General features: G+C 40.2%; 1 protein-coding gene across 17 annotated transcripts in view; it reads left to right on the top strand.

The window, feature by feature from the left end:
• The window catches only part of FAM169A (family with sequence similarity 169 member A), a 74,850-nt gene that overhangs the window by 47,598 nt on the left and 12,097 nt on the right, over nucleotides 1–15,155 (top strand). For 9 of the 17 annotated variants that reach the window (XM_085013835.1, XM_005661485.4, XM_085013828.1 and 6 more), the window contains 4 exons: nucleotides 3,443–3,571; nucleotides 4,099–4,208; nucleotides 8,028–8,067; nucleotides 8,982–9,132. In XM_085013835.1, coding sequence (XP_084869961.1) covers nucleotides 3,443–3,571; nucleotides 4,099–4,208; nucleotides 8,028–8,067; nucleotides 8,982–9,132 — 430 coding nt within the window. Of the gene's footprint in view, nucleotides 1–3,442; nucleotides 3,572–4,095; nucleotides 4,209–8,027; nucleotides 8,068–8,981; nucleotides 9,133–15,155 lie in introns of all 17 variants that reach the window. The other 8 variants (XM_085013833.1, XM_003123704.5, XM_021084450.2 and 5 more) reach the window with 1 other exon arrangement.

Genomic DNA, 15,155 nt, shown 5'->3' with positions numbered 1-15,155 from the left:
TCACATAGCATGATGTTTAAGGTCCATTCTTACTATAGCATAAAGCAGAATTTACTTTCTTTTTATGGCCGAGTAGATTTTTATTGTGTGAACAGATCACATTTCACTTATCTATTGGTGGATGCTTGGGTTGTTTCTACCTTTCTGTGTTTCTATGAATAATGTTGCTGTAGATATTGGTGTGCAGATACCTGTTTGAGTTCTTGCTTTCAATTCTTACGGATGTAAACAAGAGTGGAATTGTAGGGTTATAATTCTGTGTTTAACTTTGAGGAATTGTCGAACTATTTTCCACAGAGGCTGCATCATTTTGTTTAATGTGGCTTATTTATTTATTTATTTTTGGCCGTCCTGCTGGGTGTGGAGTTCCTGGTCCAGGGATCAGATCCAAGCTGCAGTTGTGATCTGTGCTGCAGCTACGGCAATGCCAGATCCTTTAACCCACTGTGAGGGGCCAAGGATCGAACCTGTATCCTGGTGCTGCAGAGATGCTGTGATCTTCTTGTGCTTTAGTGTAAACTCCTGTTTAATGTCTTTTTAAACTTATAAAATGACATCATTTTGCAGTATAGATTTGTTTTTTTACTTTTTTTTAGATTTATCAATGTTGATTATACGTAGCTTTAGTTTAGTTGTTGTAGTTAATGTATAGTATTTTATTGTACACGTGTTATAATTTATTCATACATCCCCCAATGATGGGCACTTAGCTTGTACTCCCACCCCAGTTCAAAAACAGTCCTGTAATGAAAATTGTACATGTCATCTTCTGTGTATGTATAAATCACTGTGGTATAAACTAGAATTGGATCATAAAATACTCCTCTTCAACTTTCCTAACCACTTTAAAATCATTCTTAAACCAGCAGTGTGGGAGTTTCCGTTTCCCTTATGAATGCTTATTGTTATCTCATGGCTGTCTTGCTGTTTCATCTTATATTTCCTTGGCAGCTAAATTATCTTTATCTTTGTTTAGTGACCATTCACATTTCATTATGGGTGAATTTCCTGTTCATAACTTTTGCCAGTTTTTCTTTGGGATTGTTTTGTTTTTCTTATTCAATTTTAGGAATTTATCATGTGCTCCAAATACTAATCCTTTATTTTATAATGTCTCCTAATCTTTGTCTTCATGGTATCTTTTTAATATAAACCATGTAGTCCAATAAAGCAGCCACTAATATAAATTAAGATATAAGTTAGTTAAAATTAAGTTTTTTTGTTTTTTTGCTTTTTAGGGCTGCACCCATGGCATATGGAAGTTCCCAGGCTAGGGATCGAATTGGAGCTACAGCTGCTGGCCCACGCCACAGCCACAGCAATGCAAGATCCAACACCACAGCTCATGGCAACGCTGGATCCTTGACCCAGTGAGCGAGGCCAAGGATCGAACCCATATCCTCATGGATCCTAGTTGGGTTCGTGTTAATTGCTGAGCCATGATGGGAACTACAAAACTAAATAAAAATATAAATTCAGTTCTTCAGTAGCTACATATGGCTAGTGGCTACTGTATTGAACAGTGCTGGTCTCGGCCATTTTCGTCACTACAGGAACTTCTGTTGTATAGTCCTATGTAGAAAGTTTAAGACTTTTTTTTTTTTTGCCATTTCTTGGGCCGCTCCTGTGGCATATGGAGGTTCCCAGGCTAGGGGTCTAACTGGAGCTGTAGCCATCATCCTCAACCACAGCCACAGCAGTGCGGGATCTGAGCCGTGGCTGCAACCTACAACACAGCTCACAGCAACGCTGGATCCTTAACCCATGAGCAAGGCCAGGGATCGAACTCGCAACCTCATGGTTCCTAGTCGGATTCGTTAACCACTGAGCCATGACGGGAACTCCAGAAAGTTTAAAACTTTTGACAGTGAGGTTTTCATAATATTCCATCATGAATTGTGATTTTTGTATCTTTTATAAGAAATCCTACAGAACCCTAATATCCTGGGTGTATTCTCTTATGTTTTCTTTAAACTTTTTTTTTTTTCTTCCTTTTTTCAGCTGCAACTGTGGCACATGGAAGTCCCCCAGCCAGGGATTGAATCCAAGCTGCAGTTGGAACCTATACCACAAGCTGCAGCCAGGCCAGATCATTAACCCACTGCTTGGGGCTAGGGATTAAACCCACAGCACCACAGAGATAGCACTAGATCCTTAATCTGCTATGCTGTAGCAGAACTCCTTTAAATGTTTTGTTTTTAATGATAGGTTTTAGACTCCATCTAGAATTTATATTTGTGAACGATGTTAATGTGAGGTCTACATGACCTTTATATTCTAACATCATCATTTTATTCATTTATTTATTATTGTTATTTTTTTTTACTTTTTCCTATTTCTTGGGCCGCTCCCAAGGCATATGGAGGTTCCCAGGCTAGGGGTCGAATCGGAGCTGCAGCCACCAGCCTACGCCAGAGCCACAGCAACACCGGATCCGAACTGCATCTGCAACCTACACCACAGCTCACGGCAGTGCCGGATCGTCAACCCACTGAGCAAGGGCAGGGACCGAACCCTCAACCTCATGGTTCCTAGTCGGATTCGTTAACCACTGTGCCATGACGGGAACTCCCTAACGTCATCATTTTAATCGTTTATTCATTCTCTACTGAGATTTAATGCCTCCTCTGTCATTTGCCGTGTTTCTTGTGTATGTGTCGTTCTTTCTGGGTGTGTTTTTTTCTCTCTGGTATTAAATTTTCTTCTTCCTCTTCCTTGTCTTCCATATCCTTATTGCAATACCAGGTTGTTCTAAATTATTGTGCCTTTTTTTTCCGCTCTTTTCTAGGGCCGCTCCCACAGCATATGGAGGTTCCCAGGCTAGGGGTCTAATTGGAGCTGTAGCCGCTGGCCTATGCCACAGCCACAGCAATGTGGGATCCAAGCCACATCTGGGGCCTACACCATAGCTCACGGCAGTGCCAGATCCTTAACCCACTGGGCGAGGCCAGGGATGCTGTAACCTCATGGTTCCTACTCAGATTCGTTAGCCACTGCACCACAACAGGAACTCCAAAATTATTGTTCCTTTATGATCATTCTTGATATCTGTTAGGGTAAGTCTTTCTCTCTCTTTTTTTTCTTTCAAAATTATCCTGAATATTATCCCCCCCCTTTTTTTCTGCTTTTTAGGGCTGCACCCACTGCATATGGCAGTTCCCAGGCTAGGGGTCGAATCAGAGCTACAGTTGCCAGCCTACATCACAGCCACAGCAACGTGGGGTCCGAGCCACATCTGCGACCTACACCACAGCTCACGGCAACGTTGGATCCTTAACTGACTCAATGAGGCCAGGGAATCAAACCTGCGTCCTCATGGATGCTAGTCAGGTTCGTTTCTGCTGAGCCACGATGGAAACTCTGAGTTGGGCAGTTTTAATTTTCATCTTCTGTTTGCCCAGTTGATTTTTGGGATTTTTTAGAAAATTCTTGTGTTTTTTAGCCTGCAAGCAGTACTTTGAAAAGTATCCAGGAGACCATGAACTCCTTTGGGAAGTTGAAGGTGTTGGACACTGGTACCAGCGAATACCAGTCACCAGAGCATTGCAAAGAGAAGCACTTAAAATGACTGGTAAGAATGTTTTCAGTTTGGACACAAGTCCAGCTTAAAAGCAGTGCTTAGTGGTTGTGTCTTATAGTCCAGTGTAGCGGTACATTGTAATGTGATCTCTCCAGTAGCAGATCTTCTTCTCTAAAGTTTGAATTTTTGTTCTGTGTAACCATTTGTATCAGTTATAATAGGAGGACCTAGAATAGCCTAGGAGAATGTAACAGTCCAGTAGGAGTTGTTGGGTCAGAAAGAAACAGATAACTCAGATAGACAGATAACTCAGCATAGACTAGGTTTTAGGGGTCAAAGGTGGCATCCAGTCTTCTGCATTCCTCCTTGAAGTCACTAAGTAGAGATAACTAATTAAGACTCTTTGCAATTGCAGGGCTTTATTTTAAGATGTTGATGACAGGGATATCCTAACACCTAGATTTTTCAACACCCTGTTTAGGCTGCTCTTGAGGCATTTGTAAAAATCAGTACAAAGAGTGTTATAAAACCAAATGCTAATTGGGTTACAATTTTAAAAATTCTTTCACACATAGCAGTTTCTCAGAATGAAGCTAAAAGACCTGTGCCTGGAGAGTATGCGCTTGCATCTGTTCCAGAATATGAAGTAGGAACCGAAGACAATCAGCCAAGTGAGATGCAGCTAACTGTAGGTACACTGTGTTTGCTATAGGAAATAATAATAATTTTGCTGGTTTTTTTTTTTTTTTTTTTTGTCTTTTGTCTTTTCTTTTTGTTGTTGTTGTTGTTGTTGTTGTTATTGTTGTTATTGTTGCTATTTCTTGGGCCGCTCCCGCGGCATATGGAGGTTCCCAGGCTAGGGGTTGAATCGGAGCTGTAGCCACCGGCCTACGCCAGAGCCACAGCAACGAGGGATCCGAGCCGCGTCTGCAACCTACACCACAGCTCACAGCAACGCCAGATCGTTAACCCACTGAGCAAGGGCAGGGATCGAACCCGCAGCCTCATGGTTCCTAGTCGGATTCGTTAACCACTGCGCCACGACGGGAACTCCCTGGTTTTTTTTTTTTTTTTTTTACCATTTCTTGGGCCACTCCCGCAGCATACGGAGGCTCCCAGGCTAGGGGTCGAACCAGAGCCACAGCCACCGGCCTACGCCAGAGCCACAGCAATGCGGGATCAGAGCCACATCTGCAGCCGACACCACAGCTCATGGCAATGCCAGATCCCCAACCCACTGAGCAAGGCCAGGGATCAAACCCGCAACCTCGAGGTCCCCAGTGGGATTCGCCAACCACTGAGCCACGACGGGAACTCCATAATTTTGCTATTTTTAAAAAATTGGTTCAGTTCATATTTAATTTTAATTTTTTCATTGTCATTGATCACTCAGTAAACTTACATAATTTGTACTGTGTTAGATATTTGGCATTTTCCGTTAGTTGGTTACACAAATGAATATAGAAGAGAATAAAAATGTGTAATCTTAGTACCTTAGATATAGCAAGTAACATTTTTGTGTATATACTTAATGTGTATTATAAAACATGTGTCTGCATTCATTTTATTTTATTTTTTTATTTTATGCTGTTTCTAATTTGTTTTTCTCTGTTAACAGAATATTGAAAGCATTTTTGATGGCTTTACTGTTCTAAAACATGATCGTTAAATAGCACATTATCCTGTTGGAGGAAATACCATCATTTTTTCCCTTAATATAGTATACTTAAGTTCTTTATAAGTGGCCCAGCTGTGAACACATTTATCCATATTTCTTTGTGCAAATGTAATTATTTCCTTGCACAGATAAATTTCTAGAAGTGGAATTAGTAATATGTCAAAAGTTAAGAAGTTATTTTGGAAAGTTTGAGGCTTTATATGTTAGGACTTTGTAGAATGTAATGTACTTTGCAAACACTAGGTCACCTGGAAGCAGAAGAGTAGGTCCCATTACTGAATTTGTGAGGATTTACCAGGTACTTTTCTAGAATCTACTTGATATTACTTAAAATATGCATTCATTGATGGGTTTCTAGAAATCTATTTTTATGCAGTGTTCTGTCGTGATGGAGTTTATGACAGTCATTTGTCGTATACACAGATATCTGAATGTATTTTTAGTGAGTGTTGAGTATGTCTACTTAGGTGCATCTTCATTCAGAGACAAGTGCTTTGAGGAGTTATTTGTGCCTCTTTTCTCTTAATTAGTGTGAGTATTGACTTACGTAAACATTTTTAAAAACATTTTTAAGGATAATAATAATGCAATAAAAAATCTAGTTCAATTTTTTTTGTTTTTCTGTCTTTGGAATTTCAGACTTCACAGTAAATAATCCCTTGTTACATCGTATTGCAGTCTAAAGTCTTCAGATATGCTCAGATTCATTTAATGTTGATCAGAAACCATAAAACCAAGGAAAGTAGAAAAATTACTCTTTTCATACATGTAGTGAGAGCAATGATTTAATATTAAGCCAGATAATTTTATTTTATTTATTTTTATTTTTATTACTATTATTTTTTGCTATTTCCTGGGCCACTCCCACGGCATATGGAGGTTCCCAGGCTAGGGGTTGAATCGGAGCTGTAGCCACCGGCCTACGCCAGAGCCCTAGCAACGCAGGATCCGAACTGAACCGCATCTGCAACCTACACCACAGCTCACGGCAACGCCGGATCATTAACCCACTGAGCAAGGGCAGGGACCGAACCCGCAACCTCATGGTTCCTAGTCGGATTCGTTAACCACTGCGCTACGACGGAAACTCCTATTTATTTTTTATTTTTTATTTTTTTGTCTTTTTGCCATTTCTTGGGCAGCTCAGGATCCGAGCTGCTTTTGCAACCTACACCACAGCTCATGTCAATGCCGTATCCTTAACCCACTGAGCAAGGCCAGGGATCGAACCCACAACCTCATGGTTCCTAGTCGGATTCGTTAACCACTGAGCCACGACGGGAACTCCTAAGCCAGATAATTTTAAATATGTCGTTTCAATGAGAATATATTGAAATTGCAATATATTATAAGGTTAGCAGCATAAATTAGATTTTCTTTCATTTTAAGAATTCATAGTTCCATGTTACGTTAATATTTTACTTAATTCAAGGAAATATTTCTCTAATTAAACTGTATTTCCTCTTTTTATAAGTAACTAAAAGGGGAAATGATTTTGTTTACTTTAGCTGTGTATTTTTTCCAGTTTTATTGAGGTATAATTAACAAAAGTTGCACATATTTAAGGTGTACACCGTCATGTTACATAATAAATGCCTGAACTAAAGCATTGGTAATAAAAGAGAGGGGGCAATATTTTTTTATTTTTTGTTTTTTGTTTTTGTCTTTTTAGGGCTGCACCTGTGGCATATGCAGATTCCGAGGCTAGGGGTTGAATCGAAGCTGTAGCTGCTGGCCTATGACACACCCACAGCAATATGGGATCCGAGCCTTTTCAGTGACCTACACTGCAGCTCATGGCAGTGCCAGATCCTTAACTCATTGAGCGAAGCCAGGGATTGAACTCACGTCCTCTTGGATACTAATTGGGTTCGTCAACTGCTGAGCCACAACGGGAACTCCTTTGAGAGGGGGCAATTTTGAGAGATTCGTCAGAGTCCGTGTTGACAGGCTTTGTGGTTGATTAAATGAGGAACAGGAAGAAGTCATTATTGCCTCACAGGTTTTTAGTTAGAATGGCATACTAACTGTTACTGCCATTAACCAAGACAGAGAATAATATGGGGAGTTGAGTTTGGGACGGGTTGGATGTGAAGTTGAGTGGTGTAGCCACTGGCTAGATATTTCATTGGAAATAGAGCTTTGGAAATGAGGGAGAAAGTTGGGGAGATTAAATTATATATTTGGATTCATCAGCGAATAGATGCTGAAATGGTAGGTAAAATTATACAGGAAGAGGATGTGGACTGAGAAGAGGAGGTAGCTGAGGACAGAACACTCAGACTCCATTGTATATCACTATAATGTGTTAGATGGCTTCATAAGTTCTTAGGCTTATAATAAACAGGCTACTTACAGATGTGATAAATTCATTTGAGTAATTAAAAAAAATAAATAAACAGGCTACAATAAAGCCTTTTTATTTCTTTTTTCTTTTTTTTTTTTTTTTTTTTTGTTGGGGGTCCACACCTGAGGCATATGGAAGTTTCCAGGCTAAGGGGCTGAATTGGAGCTGCATTTGCTGGCCTATGCTACAGCCACAGCAATGCTGGATCCAAGCCACATCTGCTACCTACAGCGCAGCTGACGGCAACAGCAGGTCCTTAACATGCTAAGCCAGCCCAGGGATCGAAACTTGCATCCTTGTGGGTACTAGTTGGGTTAGTAACCCGCTGAGCCACAATGGGAACTCCTGGCCTTTTTATTTCTTAATTGATGATGGTACTATTTGAAAAACCTTTTAAAAGATTTTCTTTGACACTGAGTGAAATAGATCCATAGAGACCAAAAAGGATCTAAAGCTGGTTTTAATCCTTATCTCTATTTTAGATTGATTCTTTAAAAGATGCCTTTGCAAGCACTTCTGAAGGTAAGAAATTCAGCTGGTCTGTCAGTAAGTGTTTGAGACAGAATTAAGTGTGTGTTTGTGTGTGTGTGTCCCTTCGAAGAAATGAAGCTTATCCAGCTCTAAAATCTATATCTGGATTCTAATAGCACTACTACCACTGCTTTTGGTGTATAAACAGATAGGTAAGCTCTGCTACCTCTCTCTCCCTCATTTTCTTACCTGTAAAATAGGCCAGGAATGCCTGCCTTGTTTTTTCCCAGTATTATTGGGGGAGGATATAAATGCAAAGCTCAAGGGAACACAGAAATGTGAGGAGTGAATATTGACAAACTTATTTGATAATTTATTTTAATTTTTTTTGGGGGGGGTCTTTTTGCCTTTCCTAGGGCCACTCCCTAGGGCATATGGAGGTTCCCAGGCTAGGGGTTGAATCGGAGCTGTAGCCGCCAGCTAAGCCACGTCTGCAACCTACACCACTGCTCACGGCAACGCCGGATCCTTAACCCACTGAGTAGCCCAGGGATTGAACCTTCAACCTCATGGTTCCTAGTCAGATTTGTTAACCACTGAGCCACGACAGGAACTCCTTTTTTTGCTTTTTAATGATTTTTATGTTTTCCATCATAGCTGGTTTACAGTGTTCTGTCAGTTTTCTGCTGTACAGCAAGTAGAAACATACATATGTACCTTCTTTTTCTCGCATTATCATGCTCCATCCTAAGTGGCTAGATGTAGTTCCCAGTGCTATACATCAGGATATTTATAATTTAGAAAAAGACACATGATTTCTTAGCTTGATGTGTGAGGGAAGAAATGTGTAATGATGGGGATATAGGTAAACTTGCTTAGTTCTTCCATTTCTTTGTATTTCAGTGGGTAATCCTGTTTATACATAATCAACTATTTGTAATTTTGCTGGTTTTTTTTTGCCTCAGGTCATGGTAAAACACCTGTTTCCACTCGTACTCGAAGTAGCCATTTAAAACGGCCAAAGATTGGAAAGCGATTTCAGGATTCTGAATTTAGCGGTTCTCAAGGGGAAGATGAAAAGACTCCCCAGACTTCACCTACAGCTTCAGTAAACAAGTATTGTTTATTTTGCTCTCATTATTTTGTTTACTCTTATTTTCATATTATTTTTAAGGTGAAATTTATTTTAAAAATTTTATTAAAGTATAGTTAATTTCAATGTGCCAATTTCTGCTGTACAACAAAGTCACTCAGTTATACATTAAGGTGAAGGTTATTATATTGTTTGTATAGCACATGACCTTGGTATAGATACTGGTATTTGAGTTCTACAAGATTATTGATTACCCTTGCTAACTGTCACTTTGACAGTGTTATAGGGGAAGTTGCTTGTGAGATAATGGAATAAAGATGATTTAAGAGTTTCCGTTGTGGCACAGCAGAAATGAATCTGACTAGTAACCATGAAGTTGCTGGTTCGATCCCTGGCATCACTCAGTAGGTGGAGAGTCTGGCCTTGCCATGAACTGTGGTGTAGGTTGAAGATGCAGCTCTGATCCTTTGTGGCTGTGGCTGTGGTGTAGGCTGGCAAGACTGGCAGCTGCAACTCCGATTCGACCCCTAGTCTGGAAACCTCCATATGTGCGGGTGTGGCCCTAAAAGAAAAATAAAAGATGATTTAGTTTCTTCTATGAAAATCCAATATTCTAATGATTATATTATCCCAAATGAGTCATTATTGTCAACTTTGAAAATTTTTTTTTTGTCTTTGTACTTTTTAATGTATACACTGTTTTTTTTTTAAAAAATACTATTTGCCATCATAGTCTGTACCAGGAGATTGGGTATTGTTCCCTGTGCTATACAGCAGGATCTCATTGCTTATCCCTTCTAAATGTAATAGTTTGCATCTATTAATCCCAAACTCCCAGTCCATCCCTCCCCTTCCCATCTCCCCCTTGGCAACCACAAGTCTGTTCTCTATGTCTGTGAGTATGTTTCTGTTCTGTGGGTGGTTTCATTTGTACCTTAGATTCCACATATATGTGATAATCATATGGTATTTGTCCTTCTCTTTCTGGCTTACTTCACTTAGTATGATAACCTCTACTTGCACCCATATTGCTGCAAATGACATTGTTTCATTCTTTATGGCTGAGTAGTACTCCACTGTGTATTTGTACCCCATCTTCTTAATCCATTTATCTGTTGATGAACATTTAGGTTGCTTCCATGTCTTGACTATCGTGAATAGTGCTGCTATGAATATAGGGGTGCGTGTATCTTTTTCAATGAAAGTGTTGTCTGGATAGATGCCCAGGAGTGGGATTGCTAGATCGTCTGGTAGTTTTATATTTAGTTTTTGTGGTGGTTGTACCAACTTATGTTCCCACTAACACTGTAGGAGGGTTCCCTTTTCTCTACACCCTCTCCAGCATTTGTTATTTGTAGACTTACTGATGATGGCCATTCTGACTGGTGTGAGATGCTATTTCATTGTAGTTTTTATTTTCATATCTCTTAATAATTGAGCATTTTTTTCATGTGCCTACTCTCTATCTGTATGTCTTCTTAGGAGAAATGTCTATTTAGATCTTCTGCCCATTTTTAGAGTTTTTGCTGTTGTGTTGTTAAGGTTTTTTTTTGTTTTTGTTTTTGTTTTTGTTTTTTTTTTTTTTTTTTTTTTTTTTTTGGTCTTTTTGCTATTTCTTTGGGCCGCTCCCACGGCATATGGAGGTTCCCAGGCTAGGGGTCACATTGGAGCTATAGCCACCGGCCTACGCCAGAGCCACAGCAACACGGGATCCGAGCCGCGTGTGCATCCTACACCACAGCTCACGGCAATGCCGGATCCTTAACCCCACTGAGCAAGGGCAGGGACCGAACCCGCAACCCCGTGGTTCCTAATTGGATTCGCTAACCACTGCGCCATGATGGGAACTCCTGTGGTTGTTAAGTTTTATGAGTTGTTGGTGTCTTTTGGAGATTAAACTTTGTCAGTTGCATCTTTTGAAACTCTTTTCTCCCATTCCTTAGGTTGTCTTTTTATTTATTTTTTTTTATGCTTTTCTTTGCTGTGCAAAGCTTTTAAGTTTGATTAGGTACCACTGGTTTATTTTTGTTTTCATTTCTCTTGTGTGGGAGACTGATATGTAGAAACTTTTGTGCTATTGATGTCAGAGAATATTTAGTCTATATTCTCTGCTAAGTGTTTTTTTATTGTTATTACTATTTTTTTGTCTTCTTAAGGCTGCACCTCTGTCATATGGAGATTGCCCAGCTAGGAGTTGAATTGGAGCTGTAGCTGACGGCCTATACCACAGCCACAGCAATGCCAGATCTGAGCCATGTCTGTGACCTACACCACAGCTCATGGAAATGATGGATCCTTAACCCACTGAGCAATGCCAGGGATCGAACCTGTATCCTCATGGATGCTGGTCAGATTTGTTTTCCTGTGAGCCACAACAGGAACTCCTCTGTTAGGTGTTTTATGGTGTCATGTCTTATGTTTATATCTTTAAGCCATTTTGAATTTATTTTTGTGCATTGTGTGAGTGTGTGTTCTACTTTCATTGATTTACATGCAGCTGTTCAATTTTTCCAGTGCCACTTGCTTAAGTCTTTTTCCCATTTCATTTATTTTTATTTTTTATTTTATTTTTGCTTGCTTTTTTAAAGGGCTATAACCACGGCATATGGAAATTTCCAGGCTAAGGGTTGAATCAGAGCTACAGCTGCCAGTCAACACCACAGCCAAGGCAATTCAGGATCTGAATTGTGTCTTCAACCTTCACCACAGCTCACGGCATCACCACATCCCTGACCCACTGAGCAAGGCCAGGGATCGAACCCACATCCTCATGATACTAGTCAGATTTGTTTCTTCTGTGCCACAACGGTAACTCGTTTTTTCCCATTTTATATTCGTGCCTCTTTTGTTGAAGATTTATTGAGTGTAGGCATCTGGGTTTATTTCTGGGCTCTCTATTTAGTTCCGTTCATCTGCCTGTTTGTTTTTGTACCAATACCATGTTGTTTTGATTAGTCTAGCTTTGTAGTACTGTCTGAAGCCTGGGAAAGTTATGCCCCCTGCCTCATTTTTTTCCCCTCAGGTTTGCTTTGGCTATTCTGAGTCTTTTATGTTTGTTTCCATATATATTTTTATTTAGATTATTTATATCTGGTGTATTGTATCCACCGGCCTACACCAGAGCCATAGCAATTCAGGATTCGAGCCGCATCTGCGACCTACACCACAGCTCATGGCAACACCAGATCCATAACCCACTGAGTGAGGCCAGGGATCAAACCCACAACCTCATGGTTCCTCGTCAGATTCGTTAACTGCTGAGCCACGAGGGGGACTCTGGAACTCAGTTTTTAATTTCACTTTGTTTTAATTCCATTAAATAATGACACATGTCTTGTGGCTGCTGTCTTGAACTATGCAGTAGTTCTAAACTACAGGAATAATAGGGGCAAAGGCAGAAAGCTAGGAGGAGTGTTACTAAGGATTACTGATACATAAGGCAAACAGCATCTAGTAGGGGAGAAAAAAGTAAGGGTCTGATCATGTTAGGCTTTGGAAAGGAGGTACACTTTATCCTCCAATCTGTAGAGAACCATCAGAATTTTCTGAGCTGGATTGGCACAGGTATTAGAAACTCAGCTCTGAAAATCTCACTAAAGAATATAAGTATGGAGTTCCCATCATGGCTCAGCGGAAATTAATCTGACTAGTATCCATGAGGACGCAGGTTCGATCCTTGGCCTCTTTCAGTGGGTTAAGGATCCAGCGTTGCCGTGAGCTGTGGTGTAGGTCACAGATGTGGCTCGAATCCCACATTGCTGTGGCTGTGGCATAGGCCAGCAGCTCTGATTCGACCCCTTGCCTGGGAACCTCCATATGCTGTGGGTACAGCCCTAAAAAGACAAAAAGATAAAAAAAAAAAATAAGTATGTACTTCGAGTCTGAAGATGAGTTTGGAAAAAGTTAAAGTGTCCAGATAGAATTGGGCCTAAAGTAAGAAGGTGAGAGAGGGAATGAATGTTTGAAAAGATTTCAGAGGTTGAACTGATCCATATCACTTATTGTCCAGACAGATAATTTTTTTGAAATTGAAAGGGGCTTTATTAATACAGGCGTACCTCAGATGTTGTGGGTTCACTCCCAGACCACCACAATAAAGCAAACATCCCAATAAAGTGTGTTACATGAATATTTTGGTTTTCCAGTGCACATAAAAGTTATGTTTGTATTATTCTGTAGTCTATTAAGTGTGCAGTAGTATTATGTCCAAGGAAAAAAGTGTATACCTTAATTTAAAAATACTTTATGGAGTTCCTGTTGTGGTGCAGTGGAAACGAGTCTGACTAGGAACCGTAATGTTGTGGGTTCAAGCCTGGCCTCACTCAGTGGGTCAAGTATCCAGTGTTTCCATGAGGTGTGGTGTAGGTCACAGATGTGGCTCGAATTCTGTGTTGCTGTGGCTGTGGCGTAGGCTGGAAGCTGTACCTCCGATTAGACCCCTAGCCTGGGAACCTCCACATGCCTCGGGTGCGGCTCTAAAAAGAAAAAAAAAAGAAAAAAGAAAGAAAAAAAAAAACAAATCCAAAACTTAATGGATTAAAAAAAAAAAGTGTTAACCGTCATCTGTGCCTTCAGTGAGTTGTCATCTTTTCGCTGGTGGAGAGTCTTGCCTCAGTGTTGACGACTGCTGATTGACCAGTGTGGTGGTTGCTGAAGGTTGGGGTGGCTGTGACCATTTCCTAAATAAGATAGCCACGAATTTGTCACACAGATTGACAAATTCTGACTTCCTTGTACTAATTTATCTGTAGGCTATGGTGCTGTTTGATAGCATTTTACCCACAGTAGGCATTCTTTCAAAATCGGGGCCATTCCTTTCAAACTCTGCTGCTGTTTTACCAACTAAAGTTACATAATATTCTAAATTCTTTGTCATTTTAATAGTCTTCATGGTGTGTTGAGCAGGATGAGATTCCATCTCAAGAAATCGCTTTACTCACCATAGTAAGCAACTCCTCAGCCATTAAAATTTTATCATGAGATTGCAGCAATTCTGTCACATCTTCAGGCTCCACTTCTAATTCCAGTATCCTGCTGTTCCCACCACATCAGCAGTAACTTCCTCCACTGAAGTTTTGAGTCCTTCAAGTCATCCATGAGGGTCAGAATCAAATTCTTCCACACTCCTGTTTATTAAAGTTGTTATTTTGACCTCTTCTCATGAGTCATGAATCTAGTGGCATCTAGAATGGTGAATCCTTTCCAGAAGATTTTCAGTTGACTTTGCCCAGATCCAGCTGAGGAATCATCCCTATGGCAGCTATACCTTATGAACTTTTTTTTTCATTTATGGTTTTTATTTTTTCCATTACAGTTGGTGTTCTGTCAATTTTCTACTGTATAGCAAGGTGACCCAGTTATACATACATGTATACATTCTTTTTTCTCACATTATCATGCTCCGTCATAAGTGACTAGACATAGTTCCCAGTGCTACACAGCAGGATCTCATTGCTAATCCGTTCCAAAGGCAGTAGTTTGATCTATTAAGCTCAAATTCCCAGTCCATTCCACTCTCTACCCCTTCCCCTTGGCAACCACAAGTCTCTTCTCTAAGTCCATGATTTTCTTTTCTGTGGAAAGGTTCATTTGTGCCCTATATTAGATTCCAGATATAAGTAAAGTCATTTGGTATTTGTCTTTCTCTTTCTGACTTATTTCACTTAGTATGAGTCTCTAGTTCCATCCATGTTGCTGCAAATGGCATTCTTTTGATCTTTTTTATAGCTGAGTAGTATTCCATTGTGTATATGTACCACATCTTTTTAAGCCACTTATCTGTTAGTGGACATTTGGGTTGTTTCCATGTCTTGGCTATTGTGAGTAGTGCTGCATTGAACATGCAGGTGCATGTATCTTTTTCAAGGAATGTTTTGTCTGGATATATGCCCAAGAGTGGGATTGCTGGGTCGTATGGTAGTTCTGTGTATGGTTTGCTAAAATACCTCCATACCGTTTTCCATAGTGGTTGTACAAATTTACATTCCCACCAGCAGTGCAGGAGGGTTCCCTTTTCCTCACACCCTCTCCACATTTGTTATTTGTG

This window comes from Sus scrofa, chromosome 2 (genome assembly GCF_054392235.1).
Source record: "Sus scrofa isolate SSC_HxYL_T2T_F1_AM1 chromosome 2, Sscrofa_HxYL_maternal_Yorkshire_Landrace_v2.0, whole genome shotgun sequence".
NCBI lineage: Eukaryota > Metazoa > Chordata > Mammalia > Artiodactyla > Suidae > Sus > Sus scrofa.
Note: the sequence above shows the minus strand (reverse complement) of the source record. Positions and strands in the feature narration are given on the sequence as shown.